Source organism: Pangasianodon hypophthalmus, chromosome 2 (genome assembly GCF_027358585.1).
Source record: "Pangasianodon hypophthalmus isolate fPanHyp1 chromosome 2, fPanHyp1.pri, whole genome shotgun sequence".
NCBI classification, from domain to species: Eukaryota; Metazoa; Chordata; class Actinopteri; order Siluriformes; family Pangasiidae; genus Pangasianodon; species Pangasianodon hypophthalmus.
In genome coordinates, this window is record NC_069711.1 from 5,551,935 (window position 1) to 5,577,648 (window position 25,714).

A 25,714-nucleotide genomic window follows, 5' to 3' on the forward strand; every position below is an offset into this window, starting at 1 on the left:
TGTATCCAGGTGATTCTTACTGTCAGTAATAACTACCTGGATACCTTTGTGTGCATGTGCACAAACATGCAGAGTTCTTCAACAAGATGAACACAGTTGTCACATGGCCACCGTTCCCTGGAAACTTCTTGCAAAGTTTGCTCTGGGTCAAATGACTGGGATCCCTGGCAGTGCTCTGGTGTTCACAGAACAACAATTACATATATAACTAGCATTCTATTTCAACCCTTACAAGTGCAAAAGGTGGCGATAATCACTTGGATAGTCTATGCCACAATGTAATGAGGAACCGACCCACCTTAGGACTAACCCAAGTGGTACTTGGAGATGACCGCCATACTGGGAGAGGCGATGGTAAACTTGTAGAACCTGGAAAAGGTACAGTGTGACATCCAGGGAGCAGCACTGCAGACTTTCTAGAATGGTATGCCTCTAATTCCCTTGAGGAGGATTATGCTCGTAGAGTGCCATGGCACATGGGAACCTCTGCGCTGATACCAAATTGACTCACTCATTAGACTCACTAGAGTCCACCATTGTGACATGGCACTCTATGAGCGTATCCTCCAGATCTGGGACACTAATTCTGGATGCAGACTGGTGAAGTCTACCATGAGTCCTGGCATAGTTGTGAGGCGTGAGGCTTCGAGCAACTCTGTCACAGAGAGGACAAAAGCTGCAGATTGGAGCAGCATTTCTAACAAAAGCAGCAAAATGGATAACAAACTGCATGTCATCAGTGTATCAGCATTCAGTGCTTGAGCAGCATACATCTATCAATGTAGCACTTTGACCAGGAAAACCACTAGTGATGCAATCCAAGTGCCTAGGCCAACCTGCTTATGATCTAATAAGTAGCCTGGCTAAAAGCTTCTTTAACACTTTAAATATAGCCTTTACACTGTGGCACAGTGAAATCCTTCATGTTGTGTGCCCACAGAAGAGCATTTTTGTTGGTATGAGATGCACATCAGCATCCAAACCAATCTGAGCTGCTGCCACTTTGAGGTTGGTTGTCCTGGCCTGCATGCAAGCTGCTGGAGGCTAAATCAGATTCATTTCCAGATGTTAAGGTTCTTTGTCAGACTGGAAATGTCTCCCAGGCACAGCTACAGACATAGCATCCATGCAAAGAGAATCAGATCTCTGGCTAAGGAGGACCCTGCTGAAACTCTGTTTCCACTGCACGCAGCTTCAGTTCTAGGATGAACAATTGTGTGACACTAGGCTGCATACATGCCTAGAAACAGATTTGGATGGTTTTCTCAGTATGAACATTTATGATTAGCATGATTGTTAAGGCTGCAACAACATGTGGAATAAACTACCTGCCAACAACCTAAACAACCTGCAGAACTCAACTCTGAATCAAGATCTAAATCAGCAAGCCAGAATGCTGTGTTGGCATTGACATCACTGATGTCTTCTGAATCAGAGACTGTTTCTCAACGATGGGCAATGCCAAGGCAGCGGACACATAGTCGGTGTTTGTAGCCAGCTTCCAGAGAGCTCGCACACAGACTGCATGAGTGCCAATCCCACAGCATGGCTCTTTAGTCACTTGGAGCTGAAGCTGTGTATATAGGAAGCCAGCTAAATAGGTAGCTAACCATGGGGAGCACATGTGGCAGAAAAAAACACCTGAATACGCTAGCACACAGCAGGGAATGTAGAAGCTGGATGTAGAATGAATGTAAATATGTAGAAGGAATGAACTGCTGAAAAACAAAAAAAATTGCCTGTTGGAGAGAAAGAGTGTTAGCGGAGGAAAATCTACTTCACATCTGTGTGTTGTTAGCAATCGCTAACTATGAACAGCACACACTAGCAGCACTTAACCACAGGCCAATAGGTTGTCTAGATAGTTAGGTGTGGAACTGAGCCAAAGTGTTGAGGGGAGGTCCTAGCTGGTGGACATATGGGGGAAATGGAGGCAAGGTAACTTTACAAGTCAAGCTCAGTGGAGGAGAAAGGCTCAACCATGCTAGTGGCACATAACGGGTTGGACTAGGCTTGTGTGATACTGATTTTCCCTGATCACGATTTTCCATTTTAAAATATCGTGATAAATGATTTCATCGTCCAGAACCATTAGACTAAATAAGATAGGAAAACAAGCATTTCCACCATTTCAGTTTTAAGGAGAGCTCGAGAAGGCAAACACAACTGGACGGTAGATTTTTAAGTGATTCTGCAGAAGACAGTTTAAAAAAAAAAAAAAAAAAAAAAAAAAAAAAACATAACACATTTTTATATAATCCTTTTAGAAATTGGTTGTCTATTGGTCACATGTCTGACATTTTCCGTTGGTGCCGCTCACAGGAAAGCGCAGTAGTAGGCTAGTGAGATTGCATGCAATATGCCATCATCCTATCATGTGCTCTATCGCTTCTCCAGTGTGTGTGCAATGCTGAGGAGGGAAAAGAAGCTGTGTGGCCAGACGTATATAATGTCATATGTAACATCAAGAACATCAGACCCTCTCTCACTGATCATGCCACACAGCTACTAGTCCAGGCTCTTGTTATCTCAAAACTGGACTACTGCAACACACCCAGGCCTCCCAGCCAGCTCCATCAAACCCCTTCAGATGATTCAGAATGCAGCAGCATGCCTTGTTTTCCCCAGTCCAAAAGGACCCACGTCACACCCCTCTTCGTCTCCCTCCACTGGCTTCCTGTAGCCGCCTGCATCAAATCCAAGGCCTTGATGCTCATGCACAAGACCTTGTCTGGAACAGCAACCCCCCCAACCACCTCAACATTCTCCTTGAGGTCACTATGTTAAAAAAAAAAAAAAAAAAAAAAAAAAACCAAAAAAAAACAAACAAACAAACAAACAAAAAAACACACGCCTAAAGACCCACCTCTTCCGTGAACACTTAACTAACCCTAACTTGTCCCCAATAAATAAATAAATAAATAAATAAAATTCTGTACTTACAGTTGCTCTTACTCCTCTGTTCTGTGCACTTTGCTCCACTGGCACTACATTAAAAATCTTGTATGGTAGCACTACTTGCATTGTTCTCTGCTTGTTATATCACTTTACTTGCATTTCCTCATTTGTAAGTCGCTTTGGATAAAAGCATCTGCTAAATGAATAAATTTAAATGTAATGCATGACATGTATGTTACATTACAGCAAGAAAAAAATACAGAAAGGGGTTTACGAGTCAGCTGTAGCTAGCATTAGAATTTAGTCCTTTTTATTTATTAATGATTCTTTAACAATGTCAGGAATGCTTGCAAAACTGATGTTGGGACCGTAAATAAACCTAAAGAGTTGTAAGCTGTATGCCTATGATAAAATTGAAGTAAATTATACAATCTGCGTGTGCATGTGCTCTGTGCTGAACAGCAGCGGAGATAATTATTGAATTCTTGTATAGTGAAGTAGCCCTGATAAACAACACACTTTCTTAATTTAACCCCTGTTCATGTTTTGAGAGTGAAGACATTCACAGCTTTATCTGTTTGACAAACATGGAAAGTTAACATGCATCAGAGAAAGATGTTTTGTTGCTCTTCTCCAAAGGATAGGGTACTAAGATGAAAGCACGAAAAGCAAAGCGATATTATGAGATACGACACAATTTATTTTTGTTGATCTTAAAGCTGCAGACACCTTGTTTTCCGAAAAAAATTGAAATTGTCAAACGTGATAGCCATCGCCATGGCTGGAATCTATTGCCGATTCCAGATACTACCGTCATCGTCCCAAGCCTACGCAGGTGTTAGCCGGTCCCAAAAAATCAATTAATTAAAAACAGCTTATTGAATCACTTTTAATTATCATCACTATTAGCATTATTTGTAGTGTGTTAGACACTTAACTGTAGGCCTGTTTAATTTTTTTGGGTGAAAATCTTCATTGTTCCTTTTCCAGCTTCAATTTTTCAATGGCATCTCTAATAAATATAGTTAACTAATCTTAAATATATACTTATCTAATGTTAGCTATGTTGAACATACATTGATAGATTTTGTTTCGTATTACTGAACTCAAAATATTCTCCATTTACCATGACGGAAAGGCCCATTAGGTGGCTTCCAGGAAAACTGTGTTATACTGGAATTCACAACACCTGCACAGATCATTCCAGATTGACATGTTGGTTGGATTATCTAGTGTTTTATTGGGGGGAAGGAGAAAAAAAAAAAAAAAAAACCACGATTGCTCTTTTGGAGTATTTTTAAGTGATAACTTGGGCAAGTGTATTCTGATGTTTTTGCAGACGTACACAAAATGCATACAGTTAGCAAGTCTGGTAATTGGAGATAAAGGTCACTGGATGTTGTGGTAACGTAATATTATGTAGGGGTGATACTGTAATGTCGCACAAGTCTAGGGTGGACAAAATAATGTAAATCTGTAACAATATATTACTGTCAACCTAAAAGGACTACGGCCACCCTCTGCTTGACATAAGGGTTCAGTGATGTTTACATCGTGTAATTCAGGAAGCCATGGAAGCTACATGACTTCATCCTGTTGATCACCAAACCATATTTCAAAATAATTTAAAAAATGGATACTCATCCTGGAGTATCAGAATATCATTGAAGATTGTTTGCAAAATAGGTAGATTACAAATCTTTAAGTTATGACCATAACCCTGCTTCTCTGACAGCATGACTGAAGTATCTTGCGCCTCCTTGCGCTGTCCCTAGAAGCAATATTCAATTACGGCAGCCAGAATTGGCTGACAGACACGACTTCTGTATCACAGAACTTCCTCCTGCCCAATAGTCCACGATGCAGCACAGTCAGATAAGCACACCTTTTCCTCACTCTACGCAAGTGCGATACTTCACTCATTCTTTCTAAGAACCATGGTTACAGAGGAAACTTAGAGTTTGTTTGTTTCGATATCACACTATGGGATATCACAGCTCTTGAATTGCCAGAGAAGCTTATCTCAAAAGCTAACGCCAAATGAAGCCAATCAGACTGACGCGACTGTGATCTCACACTAAAGACAGAGTGTGACATTATAGGCTTAGTCATTTCAAGTCCATAAAACTGTGCAACTGTTCTCTATCAGTATTCCCTGAAACAAGGGCCAGGATGTGGCCATTCCCAATGTGGAATGGGCATGCAAGCCTGCAGCGGGCTGTAAAACCTTGTGAAAATAAGCCACGATAATAACTTTCATGATCTAGTGCGCAATACATTGTTTTGTGATCAGGTAGTGTGTCCATTCACCCTGTAGTAGATTTATAAATTGTGGCAGTTAAGATGAATCTGGACCGGTCAGATTAAAATGATCAGGAATGTGGGTCAGTGAGACCACGTGGAGTAAATCTGTTCATCTAAACTACGTTTAACTAAAATATTCCTCAGGGCATGTTTGCTAGCAATTTAATCCATATTTCATGGTGAGCAATGTGGTGACATCAGTATCATACAACTTTACAAAATAACATTTTTCAGTATACAGTTTTATATTTCGCAATATGTAACTGTTCTTCCCACATACACACCCCTACACCCACACACACACCCACACACACATTAAAATACTGGGACCACCTGGTCTGCATCTGGTCTAGACATTCTGCCATTGTTCCACAGACTCATTCTCAGGAACTGAATTACATACAACACCTTAGGGTGAGCTACCTGCCTGGGGGTCCATCCTACCATAAAATACATTGTGTCTCTCCCATTTGGTACTCTGGGCATTGAACATTTAAAAGAGGCTCAGGGGTATAAAAAGTATGCATTATACGATGGCTGAGATGTAATACCATCCGCATGACTCTGTCAACTGACTTTGCAAGTTTCTATTTCTACTTTCTGTGTATCATGTATTTGTGATTTGTATAATAAACCCTTTGATTACTTTATCCCTAAATACTTAGTAGTTCTTCTGCAAGAAAGTATGGTGCATTAAGAGTGCATGATCTGTATGATTTGGTTACTAAAGTTTTAGTACCTCAGACACGTTTGAAAGTGACAAGCTAACATAAAAGTCTAATACTTCTGCCAAGTAAATAGGATAGGCCTAGGCTTGCACAGCAATAGAACCTCTGAGCTAACGGAATAACTGTTTAATAAATAAGCTATATAAAATCTTCTGGCGTAGGAATGTCACTTTCTAATGAAAGCTTAGTATGAATCTGTTTTAGATTAATTGTAATTTGAACACTGAGATATTACACTTCTAGCACTAACCAAAAGATTATTCTTTGGAATCAGTTCCATTCTGTTAACCTAGTAAACTGGAGTCAGACAATTAAGTTAACAATTACAATAAACTGGAGTCAGACATTTAATTAAATGTTTGGAGTCAGATATTTAAGTCAAAGATACAACATGCGTTTAACCTTCGGCTGAACCTATTTCCGTTCTTGGTCACAGGAGAGCAGCAACTAAGATAATATCATTTTATATTTTAGTGCTACAGCCCCTGCTATTCTGAGAAGAATGTAGGATGGAAGGCAAATAAGTCAATCAGCTGACACATCAATACTGTATTAAAAAATTTAGGGATACATGCAGGATTAGGTTTTGGTCAAACCCTGCCTGCAGAAATTGCATGTGTGATGGGTTTATGAAAGAATGTAGATGTCGCCAAAGTGCTTTGCTAAGGCCAGTGCTAGCAATAGAGCTGTTTGTTTTTTCTTGAAAAGGCTACTATTCGGAGACAGCTGCAAGAGGATGAATGTTCTCTTGAAAAACGAGACAATGCCGGAGCAAGTTATAGTTATAATGAATCCAACTATACACCGTAGCATTGAACTAAATCATGAAGCATGAGTGAAGCACGGTATCAACAGCCGTGAGTACAAAGTACTCTATAAAGACAGATAAAGCCATTTCCATATACAAATGAGAGCGTGCATCCATACATATTCTTCATTACACTAATTTGGTGTTTACATTATTCTTGTAACAAGGCATTGCACAAAAGTGGCCTTAGCGGTGAGAGAGAGCACGAGTAATAGAGGGAGAAAGTGCAAATGATAGAGAGCAAAAGCAAGAGAGAAGAAAAGAAAATGAAAGGGAGAAAAAAAAATCCATCAGGTAAAAGTGTAGCAGTGCTCCTTACCTAGATTACTACAACAAACAGATATTTGGTCCAACAGATACTTTGCTATTGAAATAAAACTGACTTTTGATACCATCTGAGAGTAACAATCACCTATGCAAAGTTATGCAACTGTATCTGTCTGTATGTGTGTGCACGCCCACTACCTGTCCTACTTCTTGGACTTGCAAATGCAGGCCATCCATAACACTGGAGATAGAGTCCAAAGAGGGCACGTGACGCACTGAGGCATAGTTACTAGAAAGAAGCACACATTCAGAGGAAGGGCAAAGACAATAACTGTTAGCATTCATTGTCTCCAAATATACATTATTTCCATTAACACCAAATAAAAGTGTTCCCCAAACAACGAAAAGAAAACACAAACACACAGACACCTGCTAATGCTGCTTTTGCGTGACAGTGTGTTGCTAGGAGATGCAGGTGGAGTCTGGAATGCGTAGGTGTATTCAGAACCTTTCAGGTCAAGGATAACCTGCAGAGAGGAGGAGGAGGAGGGGAGGAGGAGGGAGAGGGAGGGAGAGAGAGAGAGAGAGAGAGAGAGAGAGAGAAAGAGCGAGAGTTACAGTATCTGTACACTGCAGTTGGTGTAGCCTGTGTGAAAGTTGAGGTGTTACCTGTTCACTAGCAGGTGGTAAAGCACTGGGATCTACTGTCAGGTTACAAAGGTCTTCAAAAATTGACTGCAGATGTGTTACTTCACCAAGCATACTTATCTCCTCATCCTAAAAAAATATAACCACAACAAATAAAGAACAAATCACAAGCATCATAATGCAACATATAGTCGAGGACCAATTAATTCTGTGATTTTTAATTTTTTTTGACAGAGAAGCACAACAAAAGCCTAAAATGGACCCTTATGTTACTCTGAAAAGACAACTTCATAAACAGCTTGTAAATGCCACTAGGCTGTTCATATGCCTCTCTCTCTCTCTCTCTCTCTCTCTGTCCAAAAAGACTAAATACCTCCTGATGAGTACTACACATCATGCTACAAGGTGTTTTTGACAGCTTTGCTGAAGTGTGTTGAGTTGTAGCTCTGTGTGTGTGTGTGTGTGTGTGTGTGTGTGAGAGAGAACTTACAAGAACAGGTTTTAGCATTGTAACAAAGGAGCAGAAGCGTCCTCTTTCCTCAATGAGCGCTCTGCACACAGCTCTCTTCTCTGTCTCTTCTAACTCAGTATAGCGAGTGTTTACATCGTGCAATGCACTGTCCAACTGCATCCGCACCTCATCCTTACCTATGCACATGCACACACAACATTCTTAAACTACTAACATTGCATAACATAACACAAAACATAACATAACATTGCTAAAAAGGTCTGTAAAAACTTATTTACTCATCCAGGTCATGTGACTGTTTGGTAGTGAGAAGTAATAAGGCTGATGAACTGATGGAGGCCCTCAATTACAACATGTCTCCTTAACTTACTACTAGAATATCCCAACCTCAAAAGACTGATTATTAAATTATTAAAAGCTCAAACATACATTTAATATATTTAATACATATGAATAGTTATACTGTTTCATGAGGAAACAATTGTTTTTTGAGGATTTTATTCCCAAAGACATCATTCGCTACCACTTACAAAGAGATTTACACTTACACATGCAAGTACACACCATGTGAGAAGGCCTTGCATATCACATGATTAGGTCCTCCCTCTATCTATCCATTATGTTCCTTCCCTTCCAGTATTCTTACATTTCACAATTACCTCCTCTGTTTCAGTGTTTCTAATGCACTACTTGTCCTTTTTTCTTTCATCTACTGGTGTATATAAAGCGGGCACTGGGCCTGACAGCTCCAGAACACAACGAGTGACAAGAATTAAATTTTATACAATTACATAACCACATTATAACAGTTAAAAAGAGCTCTTCAGTAGTTTTCAAATGACACCAACCCACGGCGCTGTAATCTACGGTGCCCAGGAAAGAGGTCGTGGAACTCAGGCAATTTAGCAGACTTTTGAGTTCTATTTCCAATTTAACATGATGCTTCAGATGCTAGTTGTTTCAACTGATCATTTTCCCTGTTTATTTGCATCAAGTTTTTGGGAGAATTCATAGTCATTTATTTATTATTACGTTCAGGTGAATGTGTAGTCCATTTTGTTTACAATATTAAACCACTGTTCTTAGCAATTTTTTAATTTATTTTTATTTTTATACAGACAAAAATGCACAATGTGTTGCATTGTTTATGATTCAAAAATAAAAAAGGAATCTTGTCAGTCATCATTTTTCTTCCTTCAAATTTTGTTCAAAAATATTCTGAAAATCGAATCGCGACGCCAGTATCATGAATCAAATTGAATCATAATGAGTGTATAGCGTTACACTCTTATTATTTAATATTATAGCAATGTTAACTAGAAATAAGACCACCACAGTAGCTTACACACTATCAGTATGTACTAACGATGGCTTGACCATGTTGACAATATAACCATTACTCCCCTTCTAGTGACTAATTTCACTCATTTCCTCATCAAAGTCATCAACTGGTATATTATATCACTTACCTACACATTTCTTCAGATACTAACAGTATCTATTGGACCTCCATTAAAAATTAATAAATTCTTCTCTTAGCACTGGCTATGTACCTAAATCCTTTAAACTAGCAGTTATCAAACCCCTGATTAAAAGAGCCACCTACTGGCCAATATCAAACCACTGCTTTATGTGCAAGATCCTAGAAATGGGTGTAACTCAGCAGTTATGCTCATACTTGCATAGGAATAACATTCATGAAATCTATCACCATGAATTTAGACTTCATCACAGTACTGAGACAGCACTGGTTAAAGTGGTAAATGAAATGGTAAAACTGGCCTCTGACCACGGTTGTGTCTCTTTGTTGTTGCTTGACCTTAGTGCAGCTTTTGATACCACTCACTATATTACTGTCTTTGACAGACTAGAAAATGTTGCTGGAGTCAAGGGAACGGCCCCCACCTGGCTTAGGTCTTACAGTCAGGTCAATAAGTATTTGGACAATGACAAAAGTTTGTAATTTTCCCTCCATACACCACCACAATGGATTTGAAATGAAGCAATCAAGATGTGATTAAAACTGTAGACTTTCAGCTTTAATTTAAGGGGTTTAAGAAAAATATTGCATTAACCGTTTAGAAAATTACAGCCATTTTTCACACAGTCACAGGCTCAAAAAAGTAATTGGACAAACGAACAACCATAAATATTAGGTTTATTTTTAATACTTGGATGGAAATCCTTTGCAGACTGTCTGAAGCCTGGAACCCATAAACATCACCAAACGCTGAGTTTCTTCTCGTGAGATGCTTTGCCAGCATGGCGAGCATCAAGTGCTGCTTGTTTGAGGGTCTTTCTGCATGCTCAATAGGGTCAGGTGACAGACTCGGCCATTTAAGAACATTCTGTTTCCGGTCATTATCCATCTGTACTATGAAGCACTGTCTTATCAGTTTTGCAGCATTTGACTGAATCTGAGCAGAAAGTATAGCCCAATACACTTCAAAATTCATCCTGCTACGTCTATCAGTAGTCACACCATCAATAAACACCAGTGCCCAGTTCCACTGGCAGCCATACATGCCCATGCCATGACACTGCCTCCACATGTTTGACAGATGATGTGGTATGCTTTGGACCATGAACCCTTCCTTTCCTTCGCCATGCTCTTCTCTTCCTTTCCCATCATTCTGGTACAAAGTTAATCTTGCATCAGAACTGGTCAGAAATTTTTTTTTTTTTAGAGCTTTTTTAAGTAAAGTCTAATCTGCCCTTTCTGTTCTTGAGCATTACCAGTGGTTTGCATCTTGAAGTAAACCGTCTGTATTTACATTCATAAAGGCGTATCTTGATTGTAGACTTTGACAATGATACGCCTACCTCCTCCAGAGTGTTCTTGACTTGGTTAGATATTGTGAAGGGGTTTTTCTTCACCAAAGAAAGAATTCTGTGATTCATCCACTTTAGTTGTCTTCCGTGGTCTTCCAAGCCTTTTGGTGTTGCTGAGCTTGCCAGTTCCTTCTTTTTAAGAATGTACCAAATTGTTGATTTGGCCACTCCTAAAGTTTCTGCTATCTCTCTGATAGGTCTGTTTTTTCAGCCTAATGATGGCCTCCTTCACTTGCGCTCCACACCTCTTTGGACCACATAGTGAGTGTTCCCATGAACAACCACCAAGTGCAAATTCAACTCCAGATCTTTTATCTCCTTAATTTGCCATGAAATAATGAGAAAACAGGCCACATCTGGTCATTAAACTGCTTATCAGTCAATCGTCCAATTACTTTTGAGCCTGTGAAACTGGAGGTACTATGTAAAAAATGGCTGGAATTCCTAAACGATTGAATATATATTTTTGTTAAACCCCTTGAAATAAAGCTGAAAGTCTACATTTCGATCGCATCTTGATTGCTTCATTTCAAATCCATTGTGGTGGTGTACAGAGGCAAAATTACGAAGATTGTGTCACTGTCCAAATACTCATGGTCCTGACTGTATTTGACTGATTGTTATCAGTGTGTAGATGTAAATGGTGACTTCACTATGTGTACCACAAGGTTCTGTTTTAGGCCCCCTGCTTTTTCCTCTATATGTGCTACCTAAAATTATATTGTAAACATGGCATTAGTTTCCACTGTTAAGCTGATGACACCAGCTTAATTAAGTTTAGGAATGTGTAAAGGACTATAGACACTGGATGCTGAGTAACTTCGTCCTACTCAAATGTAACAAGACAGAAATACTTCTACTACGACCACAGATAGCTAGAAACAAGCTTTCTGGATGGCCTTTCAATTACATCATGTGCAGCAGTAAAAGACCTCGATGTGATTATTGACTCCAGTCTCTCATTTGAAGCTCATGAAGATAATATTACTAGGATGGCCTTCATCTCAGAAATATTGCTAAGAAAATAAATATAATGTCACTACATGATGTAGAAATACTAGTTCATGCTTTTGTTACATCTAGGTGGGACTACTGTAATGCCTTGCTGTCTGGATGTTCCAACAGATACAAGCTCCAGTTAGTCCAGAATGCAGTAGCCAGAGTCCTTACTAGAACCAGATGACGTGACCAAATCACCCCTCTCTTATCTACACTGCACTGGCTCCCAGTAACAATTCGCACTGATTATAAAATACTACTAATGAAGTTTAAAGCACTGAATGGTCTTGTGCTGCAGTACCTGAGGGAACATTTGGTCTTTTATGATCTGCCAAGCCTGCATCAATCAAAAGCTGTAGGCTCTTTGTTTGTACTTTGAATAATGAAGTCTACAGCAGGAGGCAGAGCTTCCTCTTACAAAGCCTCCAGTTAAAGCACGGCCTGCCAATTAGTGCTTGGGACTCAGACACTGACTCAGTCTTTAAATCTAGGCTGAAAACATATTTGTTTAGTCAGCCTCCAGCCAAACCCAAACCCCCCCCCCCCCCCCCCCCCCCCCTCCCTCTCAGTTACGCTGTCATAGCCAGTTTTGCCAGGAGGTCCCTGCTTACACTTTGCGTACATGCACAGCTTCTTAAACCATTACAGGACAAGAGCAAACCTTAAAAAAAAATGCCCTAGTTTTTCCTTGCCACCTTTGCCTCTGGCTTGCTCATTAAGGATACATTTAAATTATATATCCAGATTTCTTACAGCTGCTTTTCGATCATGTCCCTTTTAAAAAGCGCTATATAAATAAAATTGAATTGAAATTATATTTAGGCATTTATACTTTTTGCTCCACTATGTCACACTCTGAATTCTTACCTTTTTTTACTTTCTTCTGCAGTTTGATTGTATCAGATGATTTCTTCCTGATGTCTGCTCGTGCCTTCTTATATTCTAAAGAGACAAATATACAAACATTTCTAAAAGCTTAATGAATGAAATGCAAGTTTAAATAGCAAAAATGATTTATACAATGCCAATAAAACACCTGCCTATTCATACCTGCCTATTCATATAAATCTGTTAAATATCTGTACTTAAATTTGTGTGTGTTACTTCTGTTTGGGAATAAAAATTTCCCCGAGTTGTTATAATAGCTGAATAAAATATGAACATACAGTGTACTCCAGAATTATTGTCACTGGTCACAAAAAAGAGCAAGAATTTTTTTTTAAGAAAAAAACTAATAACACATGCAATTACTGAGATTTAGACCTTAATATTTTCAAGCTGTGTATTTTTTATACAACACATTGGTTTCAAATTAATATTTGATGTACGCCATCCTGGAGAGAACAAGACCACTGAGACTATTCCTGTAAAACACTTGCAGAGAGATCTTGGATCATTCCTGAATGCAGACCATTTTAAGCTTCTTTTGTATTCTTAGGTTTGTACATGGCTTAAGACCACAGCTTTGCAGTTGGGCTCAGAGACTGAGATGGCCACTGTTAAACACGGCCTAGGTTAGCATGAAAAAATTTTAGACAATCCCAATAGATTAATTCCAAATGCAGACTACAAATGAATTCTTTATATACATCCTAAAACTGAGCATGTCTGCTCTGCTGACTTTCCTTCGGCTCTAGAATTTTTGGCAACCTTGGTAAAGCTGGTTATTTGATAGAAGGTAGTATTTGTGGTTAATTAGCTTAACGACAAGACGAGAGCCACGAGAGAGAGAGAGAGAGAGCTGAGCAGCACAGAGCTGTGTGTGTGCTCGTCTGTGTGGGCTTAACGAAATAAAATCACTGAAAAGCAAAATAAAGAGCCCCTTTTTTGTGTTGTCCCAAGCCTGCCTCCCATCTCCTCATTTCCGACCCACCCCATAAAGTGTCACGTTAATCTAATTACTTTTTTTAACCCATCTTTACTAAGGGTGCCAATAATTCCGAAGCTGACTGTATGTCCATTGATCAGTCAGTAGACAGTCTTCATTTGTAAGCATGTTGTACGAACATGTAATCTACGCACGCGAGGAACATGACGTTACTCTCAATGGTAGCGTAACTACAAAGACTCCTCACTTTTTAATCAGTTTTAAATAATTTCTCTTCCCAGCATAAAGTCATCCGAATGTCATTATTCAACAGAGAGCGAGAAAAATAGAGTATGACTGCTTGTTGATATTTCCCTGACATTCTGCAGCAAGATCATGCACACATTATACTGAATGTGAGTTACCTCCTGCATCAAATTACTGACCACTGAGGTGTTACTCAAGTGCAAGTCGCTACATCGAGTCTCCTTTCTCAGGTGTCTGTGTTACATTTGTACCCAAGGAAAGCAAAAAAAAAATCCAAGGATGACCATTTCTTTTGCATTCATCAGGTTCCAATACTTTGGCCACATTTGTTCACATGTTCTCATTTTTAAATATATTATTTAAAAAACTCTTCAGTGAATTTTTTTTTTAGTGAAACGTAGTTTATTCAGTTGTTTGAGTGCACATTTTGAATCACTGTGTATCATGTTTATTTTATATAATGAGTGCACCCATTTTTTTTTTTTTTTTTTTTTTTTGAAGAGTGCCAATAATTTTGGATTGTATGCTCAAACAAAACCCTTTTTAAAACAGCAGTCTGTCTTACTACACATTATGCTGTTTTCAAGGAAATACATAATTATAATTGTTTTCTTAGGATGCTGATGCTACTCCTGTTAATGAGAGCGAAAGACCTTCTAGCATGTTTCTCCACACAGAGAGAACTCAGCATGGTGATTACTACACTACTGAACAGTGCCAAAAGAGCTGCATGTCCTGTCTGATAAATAAAGAGGTGCTGGGCTGTAGAGGATTTAACCTTTAGCATGATCCTTATCAAGCTGACTGGCCACTTTTTTCCACTCCTCCAACGTCAGCTCCAGCGGACTGATCAGGTTATCCATGAAAGCGCTGCCACACGTGCGTGCACACACACACACACACACACACACACACACACACACACACACACACACACACACAAACACAGAGGAAATAGTGCAAAATGATAAAAGAAATAGAATATGATAACAAAGATGATCACACAGGAATGAGTCGTCACAGTCCAGAGAAACACGCCCTGGCATAATGTCAGATAATGCTTGATTCTAGCTTTAAAGCATGACAATATTTTGAATATGTCCTTATAAATCATAAATTTATTAACTAGCCTGCTAGGCAAGTAAAAGCTACAATGTGTTGCCCAGTCCCATTTTTGTTCATCCAGAAACCTGCAATTGAGGCCAGATGTTTACATACACCTAGGATAAAGACATTCAAACTCATTTTTTCCACAATTCCACACATTTCATGTTACTATACATTTCCTGTTTGAAGTTAATCAGGGTATGTACTGTATTTCCATGAAAGTTCATTTCAAAAATGAAACCTGACAGACAGATTTATTTCAGCTTTTATTTACTCTAGCAGATTTTCAGTGGGTCAGAATTTTACATACAATTTGTGGCATTATCGTTTACTTGCTTGAACTTTTGCTCATTCCTCCTGACAAAACAGGTGTAACTAAAGCAGGTTTTTGGGCTACCTTGCTCATACATGCTTTTTTAAGTTCAAATTTTCTGTGGGCTTCAGGTCAGGGCTTTGTGATGGCCATCTCAATACTTTCACTTTGCTGTCTTTAAGCCATTTAAGCCTTGTTACAACTTTGGAGGTATGCTTAGGATCACTGAACTACTGGAAGACCCAGAGGCGACCGAGATTTTACTTGATTGATGTTATGTCAGTATTTCTAGACAATTCCCTTTCCTCATGATATCCCCAGAGATGTTAAGCAAGCTGACATTAAGTCAAACTTCTGCTTTTTGAAAAAGTTTGTTTTGCTCATTTACAACTTTGCAGTTTTCATCTATGTAGCCGTACTTAAATCAATCAAATAATGGTTTTATGTTTTGTTTCCAAAAGTCTTTAAGAAAGCTGGCTTCATACTTTCAAACCCAGCACACGCTTTTACAAAAGGGGTTGGCCTTGTCAACGTCCATGCACCTAAATGCAAATTTTAAATCGTCCTCTCTGTACTTACAGGACTTTTTGCACTTTTGAGCTCTTGTTGTCTGACTTGTGCTTACACGTTCCCCCTCTTCATTTTCTTTTAACGACAATGTGTCAGTCCATTTTAAGGAGTTCCAACGATGAAGATGCTTTTAGCCACAAAAAAATGATCTGTCTAGCTAACATTAATTTGAACTAAATGTTTAACTCTCACATGCTGTGAACTATTATCTCATGACATGACCCATGCACAAGTCTGTGAACCTCTAGCACTTTTTACTTAAGAGTTTACACTAAAATGCTACAGTATTAATGGGTTTAATTAATTATTTTTTACTTGTTAAAAATATATTATTAAAATAAACATAATGTCATTGACATTTTCATCACAGATTCTCAGCTTTAATCTCCTATTATTACAACAAACATCTTAGAGGACTGGACTTTCTAGGAGGGCTTAAAAAAGAAATTCATAAATAATTTTTCTGTTGGAAAAAAAATGAAAATAGACAGCTAAAGGAAAATAGAGATAAAGGACATCCTTACGTAGTGAAGAGTTTGAGTTTGTTCTCAATACTTCTATGTCTCATGCACATTCTGGTCAATGCTGAGCCGATTTCCTTTGTTGCCCCTGTCATAAATAAATCAATAAATAAATAAGAAAAAAGAGTGATAAAGACAAAACAGACATTAGTTTGCTACCTTGTTAATCACAGTTACCTAGTTACCTTGTTCGTTTATGTGCCTGTCAGAACATCTTTTGATTTTTGATTATCTAACAGTGCACAGGCAGACAAAGAAAACAACATTAACCAATAATATGAAGTCATATTTCAGCTGCCCCTCCCCCCAGAGCCTGTTTTACAGGGAAACAGGGTTCCCGTGATAGGGGTTTCTGTTTTCAAATCGCTTGCCAGGGGCTCCTGAGTGGCTCAAGAGCAGCGTTTGCGCTATCAAGATTGCGAGTTCAAATCCCAACTATGCCACAGCCATCTGTGGCTGGAAGTCCATGAGAGCAAACCTGGCAGTGCTCTCTGGGTGGGAGGGGTGTATATACTCTCTCCCCTGTCAATCACTAGCCAGTCATGGGTGTTTGTGAGCTATTGCCTGCAGCAGGGGGAAGATTGCGCTTTTCTCTGAGTGTGTTACGCTGCACCATGACACAGCATGAGCAGCAGTTTGGAAAGATGCGACTGGCTGGAAGCACGTGAGAAGCACGGGATAGCCTTTACCCTTCCCGGCTGGCAGCTGTCTTATGCTAGGGGAGAGCTAACTGGCTGACAACACACAGCCATACGTTTTAGCAAAGCCAGATTAGAGACACCAGCTTAAAAAAGTTGAGGAATGTGTAAAGGATATTAGACACTGGATGCTGATTAACTTCCTCCAACTCAATTATTACAAGTCAGAAGTACTTCTACTAGGACCACAAGCAGCTAGAAGTAAGCTTTCTGGTTATGTAGTAACCCTGGATGGCCTTTCAGTTACACCATGCGGTATCTGACGCCTGCTTTGATCAAAAGGTGTAGGCTCTTTATTAGTACCTAAAATAATGAAAAGTACAACAAGGGGCAGAGCTGTTTCTTACAAAGCCCCATAGTTACAGAACAGCCTTCCAGTTAGTGTCTGGGATTCAGACACAGTATCAATCTAAGTCAAGGTGGAAAACCTATTTGTTTAGTCTTTTGTTAATAGCTTTTCTCTTTTTGTCTAAGTTAAAGGTGCAGATCTGGAGGGTTCTTGTTTTTATACCCTTGCCCAGATCTATGTCTCGACACAGTTTGACCGCCGAAGTCTATAGAGAGTTCCTTGAACTTCATGGAGTTCACCTGGACTTTCTAAATCATGTCCAATCAACTGAATTTACCGCAGGTGGACACCAGTCAAGTTCTAGAGGCATCTCAAGATAATCAAAGCAAACAAGATGATCCTGAGCTCAATTTGGAGTGTCTTAGCCAAGGGTCTGAATACTTACCTAAATGAGATATTTTAGTTTCTGTATTCTAATAAATTTGCAAAACAACCTGTGGCAGTACTGCAATACATAAAATCGCAAAGATACAGGTCAAGAGCTTCAGATAAAGCTAAACCAAAGGAAGGTGAAAACATGATCTCAGTGGCTTTGACCATGGCATAGTTGCTGGTGCCAAACAGACTGGTTTGAAACCTCTTATTTCCTTGGATTTTCACACACAGCAGTGGGCAGAGGCTAAATGGCTAATCAGAGGCAAAAACTAGACAGATGAAGATTGAAAAAACAGGCAATGTTTTTCCAATCTTCAACTTTCCAGTTTCGGTGGGCCTATGTCTACTATAGCCTCAGACACCTGCTCACGGCTGAGGAGTGGAACCCGATGTGGTCTTCTGTTGTTGCCCACCTGTCTAAAGGTTCAACATGTGTGTCCTGAGATGCTTTTATGCTCACTTTGGTTGTAAAGAGTAGCTATCTGAGTTACCATAGCCTTCCTGTCAGCTTGAAAGTCTGGACATTCTGCTCTGACCTCTCTCAACAACAAGGTCTTTCCATCTGCAGAACTTCTGCTTACTGGATTTTTTTTGCTTTTTGCATCACTTTGTGCAAACTATAGAGACCTTTGTACTTGAAAATCTCAGGAGATCAGCAGCACCAACCATACCATGGTCAAGGTCACCAAGATCTCAAAGTCTCCGAGACCCCAATTATGATGTTTTATGTGAATATTAAACTGCACTTGGTCTGTATGGTTATATTCAGTGCACTGCTGCCATATGGCTAACTACATGAATGAGTGGATGTATAGGTGAGCCTATTAAAGTGCCTACTGAGTGCATATACATACATATACACACAGACACACAGACATATATATGAAAATATAAATATATACATGTATACACACACACACACACACACGTGCACGCACGACGCGCGCGCATGCACGGAAAGTGAGAATGAACGACTGCTCACCTCGTGTTCCAGTTGCAATATCAGCAACCTTCTGGAAAGCATCCAGAAATGAGCCAATAACAATGATGGTTGTCCTAATAAGCAGAGACAAAAATAAGCAAATAAAAAACACACATTTGAATTGTACAAGGCAGAAGCGGCTGTTTATTTTTAACTGACAATGTAGAAATACAAACGAGAGCCCTGCCCTTTTCACTGTAATATCTATAATGTTAAAGGTAGAAATGTAAACAGGTTGATGACATGACTCAAAAGTGAGTGCCCCCCTTTTTAGTACTAAAGTAGCTTGCTTGTTAATATTGTAGTGTTTTGAAGCCAGATGCTGGTGCTCACTTGATCTGTATACAAGACTTGAATTCAAGGTAAATGGTGTTTGCAAGACTATGCTTTCATTCCAGTATAGATTCTAGGAAGGGGAGAAAAAAAAAACAAAAAACAAAAATAAAACCCAAGAACATTGTGTACTTGCTCTTAACAAAAATAAGTGGCAGCAAACCCTTGGCCTTTAGCAGTGTTGTCTGTTCTTTGTTTTCAATTTTCTTGGTGTTTAAACATGAGGCAAAGGCAAGGTGTACTAGTAGTAGAGGGGAAAAAAAACAAACAAACAAACAAAAAAAAACAAAACACTGAAGCAGACAGTGTCGCTAACTAGAGGTGAGCGATATGACTATGTAGATCATGAATGATTAACATGGCTCCACAATCTGTTTTTATTGTGACACTAAACACATTGTCAGTTGCTGAAAACACTTTCCCATGGCTTCCCAAGGTGTTTTATGAACCAGACTTTACTGTCTTGGCTAGTCTACCTTGTGCTCACTGACAAACACACAAACAGACCAGTAATAGCCAAGAGTTGGTAGTTTCTTAGCTTACATTTCTTCCTCTGTTAATTTGGGAACACAGTAGCATGGCTGACAACATGGGGAAGCTGGGGTCTAAAAAAATCCAACATTGGTTATATCACTGGTACTCAAACTTTTTCAGGCAAGCCCTGCTTTTGCTAATCCAAAAAAAAAATAAATAAAAAAAAATAAAAAAATAAAAAAAATTCAGGCCGCCCCTCTCCGACCACCAGTTGGAAAAAATTAATGCTTACATAGTAGTACAAATCCCATCTCTCCAATCCCATCTCTCTGCACCTCGAGGCGAAAAACCGACATGAAAAATAATCATGTTGCTCGGGATCCAGCATAAAACAATCATCTGACGTGATATTTTTGCCAGATCACCCACAACTGCCACCTACTTATATGTTGATCAGTGCAGCCTCTCAGACCAGATGGACATGGGAGCAGCTTCACTGTGATAATACACACTATGTGTTTCATTGGGTTAATAACCTTAAGTTAATTTAGATCAGGAGTAATGCATGTTCTGTAAATAGCCAGTGTCTGTCATCAGAGTCATGCAGGGAATTTTATTACATTCTAAAGCACAGCTTTTGTTTCGTTATATGCTGATAAGTCTGAATGGATCACACAAACACTATTTAAGGAACATATTCAGGCAATGCTTTTTTTTGCTGTACTGAAAGTGTATTGTATCAAGGCATCACCATGTAGAAACTGAATATAAATTTAAATCTATATACTCCTAAATAAATACAGCTGTTCCTGGAAGACCACACAGTTTATTACAGCAAATACCCCAACAAACAGCATCACGTAGACCAAGGAACCATCAAAACAAGTGCAGGATAAAGGTCTGGAAAAGTATCAGTCAGGTTCAGAGTACTCCAAACTTTAAACATCCCACAGAAATCCATTAATAACCATTAATTCACTAATAAATCCTATAGAAATAAATTATTTCAATTTCATTTTTATTCCTATGCATTAAGTCCAAATGCTTTTCATAGCAAACAGCCAAATTACCACTCATTTGTGCTAACTGCAAATAAAATTACAAGGCAATATGATTTTGCATAAATTTTAATTTTTAATTTTTTTAATCTCTTGTTATATATTTACTCACTGTAATATTTCTTATGGATGAGAAGTTACTCTGCCATCTCCTTTATTTACTTCAAACAGTGGGATTGAGATTCAGCCACAAAGACAGTGAAGCTCTCAAAAAATGACTACATTCATGTCACTTTTAGGACACACACTGTTAGTTTTTGCATTTATCACAAGGATACATAATACAAGTAGATATTAATATAAATCGTTTTAAATATATTTTAATTCATTCATTCATTCATTATGCTAGAAATGACATGCAAGGATCACCATGTTTCAAAAGCCTACAGAGAAAAAGACTGCACCAACCCTGCTACCAAAAGGCTTTAAACACACATGAACAGGATACAAGCTACACACTGCACACATCTTCAAGCTTGTGTGTAAATTACATTTAAAATTCTGCTTGGTATATTGATATTTACCAAGTGAACAGAAGTAAATTTATAATAATGATATTAAATTTGATTCTGCGGGATTTTCTTCTTAAATGTCACCGTTCACAGACAGTGAAAACATTGCCAAGGGGATAACAGGTGTTTCAGCTTCTTGTGTAGTCTTTATAAGTGATAAAACAAGAAGCAGAATAAAGGCAGGTGGATCAAATAAGTTAAATTTTGTTAAATAATCTGTTTAATCAAAGCACATTAATGATACTCGATGATAACATCTCATCAACTGTTAATAACTATGTTTAATTTGTGTTTTAAGATAATCTCTAAATTAAACACAAATTTAAGTTACAGACTTAATAACCTATCTAAAAGCAACCATTCTTTTACTAAAGTTATCTCTATGTGTGAATAGCTTTTTTGGGTAAATATATGCCTTTATTGTTTTTCAAATATCACAATGTAACTTTTACTCAGTATAGTTCAGCCCTACTTTTACGTAACAAAAATGTAATTCACACATTTATTTATTTGTTGTGATTGCTCACTGTTGTGATTGCTCACTGTTATTTGTTGTGATTGCTCACTGCTGAGACACCAAAAAGAAAATATATAATATTTATAGCTGTGCCAGAGGGTCACACCCTACCTCTTCACTTTGTCATTCTGGAAAAAAACTGAAACAGAATAATGAACATCCCATAGGTCTAGTCTGCACTTTTACACCGTGCTCTTGCATGTGCACACAAGCTTTACAGCTGCAAACATGAATTATGTTTCATATTACAATCCTAACTCCATCCTTTTGTGCAAATGTAACCTTCCTAAATAAGTGCCTCATATTTATCATTAGGGTGAACAGACCTCTGCCTCCAATTCCTTCCAAATTAATATCAAGTGTAGGGCAGCATGATTAAAATAAAATTAGTTATGTAACAGCACATGAATCCCAACCTTTCTCATTATAGTCACACAGTCACAATATGCTTTTGTATCTGAACAAGAATCACATATTAAAATGGATGAAATTTGTGTGTAGACAAGCAGGTAGCTCTTACCTTAGCTGAGACTGTAACTTGGCCCCTTTCGTAACAAAGTCCTCCCAGGCAGGGTAACTGGCCTAAAGGCACACACACAAACAGAGAACAGGGAAAAGAGTAAGGTTAGTCATAAACAGAGGTGAATCACTAGACTGAGTCAGGTCTAGTCTCAGTTATCCTCCAACTTATAACACCAGCTTGAATAATGATAGATTAATAATATTATTATTATTATTATTATTCTATTACATAACATTATAACAGTTATATAACATTCCGTTGGAGGATTTTCCAAAAAAGAAAGAAAGAAAATTTCACATATCTTTGTGCTGGTCTGTCGCTGCAAATTCACACTGAAACCACTGCAGTTACAGTGCATTCAGAAAGTATTCAGACCCTTTCCTTTTTTTCACATTTTATTATGTTGCAGCCTTACTCTAAAACGTTGTAAATTTTGCTGTAAACGTTGTAAACGATGTAACTCCATGCCCCATAAAGACAAAGCAAAAAACACATTTGTGATAACGTTGCAAATTTATTAAAAAGAAAAAGCTGAAATATCACAGATATTCAGTCCCTTTGCTATGACACTGGAAATTTAGCTCAGGTGCATCCCATTTCTCTGGATCATCTTTGAGATGTTTCTGCACTTGGACTGGAGTGCAATTGATTGGATAAGATCTGGAAAGGCACACACCTGTGTATATAAGGTCTAAAAGCTGAAAATGCATATCAGAGCAAAAACCAAGCCATGAGGTCAAAGGAACTGCCTGCAGAGCTCAGAGACAGGATTGTATCGAGGCACAGATCTGAGGAAGGCTACAAACAAAATTCTGCTGCACTGAAGGTTCCCAAGGTTGATACACTCCACCGATTTGGGCTTTATGGCAGAGTGGCCAGTGGTCCTCAGTGCAAGACACATGAAAACCTGCCTGGAAATGTAAAATTTCATGCTTTCATGTGTCTTGCAAGGAGGAGAGGCTTCTGTCTGCCACTCTGCCATAAAGCCCAGTGGAGTGTTGCAGTGATGGTTGACCTTCTGCAAGTTTCTCCCATCTCCACATGATCTCTGGAGCTCAACCAGAGTGACCATCGGGTTCTTGGTCACTTCTCTTACCAAGGCCCTTCTCCCCAACTGCTCAGTTTGGCTGGGCTGCCAGCTCTAGGAGGAGTCCTGACTGTTCCAAACTTCTTCTATTTAAGAATTATGGAGCCCACTGTGCTCTTGCGAATGTCATGAATGTCATGGCATCAGTGATGTCTTTCCAGGGCTTATTTATTTTCTCATAAGCAGTGCTTTTTTCTAATGTATTTGTTTACTTTGGCCCTGTTTCTGGCTACAATGCTGTTACACTTGCGTTCACTCCCAGTGTTATCTGGCTTTCCGGGTGCTTAAACAAATTCCTTGTGTTTCAGCAACTGAGACTCAGCACTACCTCTAGCAATTGAGACCAATGGTCACACTGAATAACACTTTGTGCATAAAAAAAAAATGACAATACTGTTAGAGTGACTGATCTGAAGAAAGTGACCAATGTGCGCTAAATGTCTGATAAATATTGTCAGTAACGTATTGTAGTTAGTGACCTGTTATTTAATTAAGCCTAGTTAAGCTTTCTATAGTAGTATTGTTTGAAATAAGTATTTCAAAATCAATATTTCATCACCTTAGCCTAGAGACAGGTTGTTGCCTTGCCTCAAATATGCCTTTTTTAGAGGAGTGTCACTCCTAACCCTTTTTTAGACAAATTTTAATAAAGTGTACTTCCAAAAAAATGTAAGAAATTATTTCTTAAATAAAAATAATCAAGAATGGAAAGCATATTTAATTTTGTGTAAATAAAATGTATAATCACCTTTACTACTGTCTTCAGTATTTAAAAGTGAAGTAAGTGGAAAGGTGATGGACAGGAGAGTGAGTATTTAAATATGTTTAATACTGAATACTTTAGCTGACTTGTTTCACGGTTTGGTTTTTACTGCACTTCTCCGGGCAGTCTTTTTACAGCTGAGGACGAGTGGTGTTAGAAAAATATTTGCTCCAGCTCCTCCATTTTGTCAGTCCATGCTACTACGTTGCTGAACAAATCGAGGAGGAAGAGTAAGGTTTTGCTTAGTTGTCTGTCAGGGAGAACAGAAGCTGGATGAACAAATAAAGTCTTGTTTACAAAACAACTTAGGAGTGTTTAGAACACAACTGATAAAATGTGTTTAGTACAATACCTGTGATCTCTCTGTAAAAACACATTGTGGTGACAGTCATTAGGCCTACTCCAGGGTGTCATCATGCACTTTCTCAATATTGTACAAGGTTAATGACATGAATATCATTCATAAATGTTGGTCAGAAAAGGAGCCAAACTTTAAGTCTGAGCTCTATCAGTATGTTAAAGCATTGGAGGGTGTAAGGAACAACAAGGCGAAAAAGACTATGGACTGCTGTAAAGCCTTGAACTTTTATCCACGCATCGGCACAATCATCTGTTCAGCAACGGTCGTTGATTGGGACTGACGTCATTTCCAGATATAGACACGCCCCATAGTATTACTCCCACCACAGCACTGACTGACAGGTTTCTGTGCAAGGCATCGGAAATGCAAGTGCAAAGGGAATTGCTGTTCCATTTGAATTTTGGCAGGCTTCATACGCGATAGCGAAGAAATGAAATAGCCAACGGGGTAACAGCTATTGCTACTTCAATGACAGTGACAATTACATAACTCGTAATACATGGGAAATGCAACTGCAAATGGACTTTGCTTTTCCATCTGAAATTTGGCAGACATTGTACGTTCATGCAAACAAAAATGCCAACGGTAATGCATGATTTGCATTTTCATTTGAATTATGTCGCAATTTATGCATCCACAAATAGACAACGCAACTGCAAATTTGTCCAGAAAATACTTCCATAGTCTTCCCTCCCAGTGGTTGGAATGCAATCATCTGAGTACTTTTCAGGCTGATCCTGAGGAAGTCCTCTTAATGAGGACACTGTTGGCAGACATTATCCAGGTGTTTCACATCACCCCATCGGCTGCTAGACCGAGTGACCTAATTGTGGTTCTATTAACCCTAGATAACCACCATGTTTCCATGTCATGCAGAACCAGCACTGGCTCGGTGAGAATGTTCCAGGGAAAGACGACTGCATGATAGAGGTATTGAATGCAAATAATGTGTCACACATAACTATGTGACTTTGTTGGAAGATCTGCATGCACACAAGGTACCTACATGTTTCACGCCTCCTGTTTGTTCGCCGAGGTTCAAAGAACAACAGTCACTTAGAATAACCACCATTTTCTTGCTACTTTGTGGTTCTTGTGTTTTGGTTTTTTTGTGTTTTTTTGCTTGTTTGAGACCTCCCCT

General features: G+C 38.8%; 1 protein-coding gene across 2 annotated transcripts in view; it reads right to left on the reverse strand.

Moving 5' to 3' along the window:
• Positions 1-25,714, reverse strand: part of mtss1 (MTSS I-BAR domain containing 1) — a 39,421-nt gene that overhangs the window by 7,184 nt on the left and 6,523 nt on the right. For both annotated transcript variants that reach the window (XM_026924211.3, XM_026924219.3), the window contains exons 2-10: positions 22,360-22,421; positions 18,946-19,019; positions 16,545-16,629; positions 14,809-14,900; positions 12,824-12,898; positions 8,144-8,301; positions 7,675-7,782; positions 7,435-7,532; positions 7,204-7,294 (exon numbers count right to left, since the gene is read on the reverse strand). In XM_026924211.3, coding sequence (XP_026780012.1) covers positions 7,204-7,294; positions 7,435-7,532; positions 7,675-7,782; positions 8,144-8,301; positions 12,824-12,898; positions 14,809-14,900; positions 16,545-16,629; positions 18,946-19,019; positions 22,360-22,421 — 843 coding nt within the window. The remainder of the gene's footprint in view (positions 1-7,203; positions 7,295-7,434; positions 7,533-7,674; positions 7,783-8,143; positions 8,302-12,823; positions 12,899-14,808; positions 14,901-16,544; positions 16,630-18,945; positions 19,020-22,359; positions 22,422-25,714) is intronic.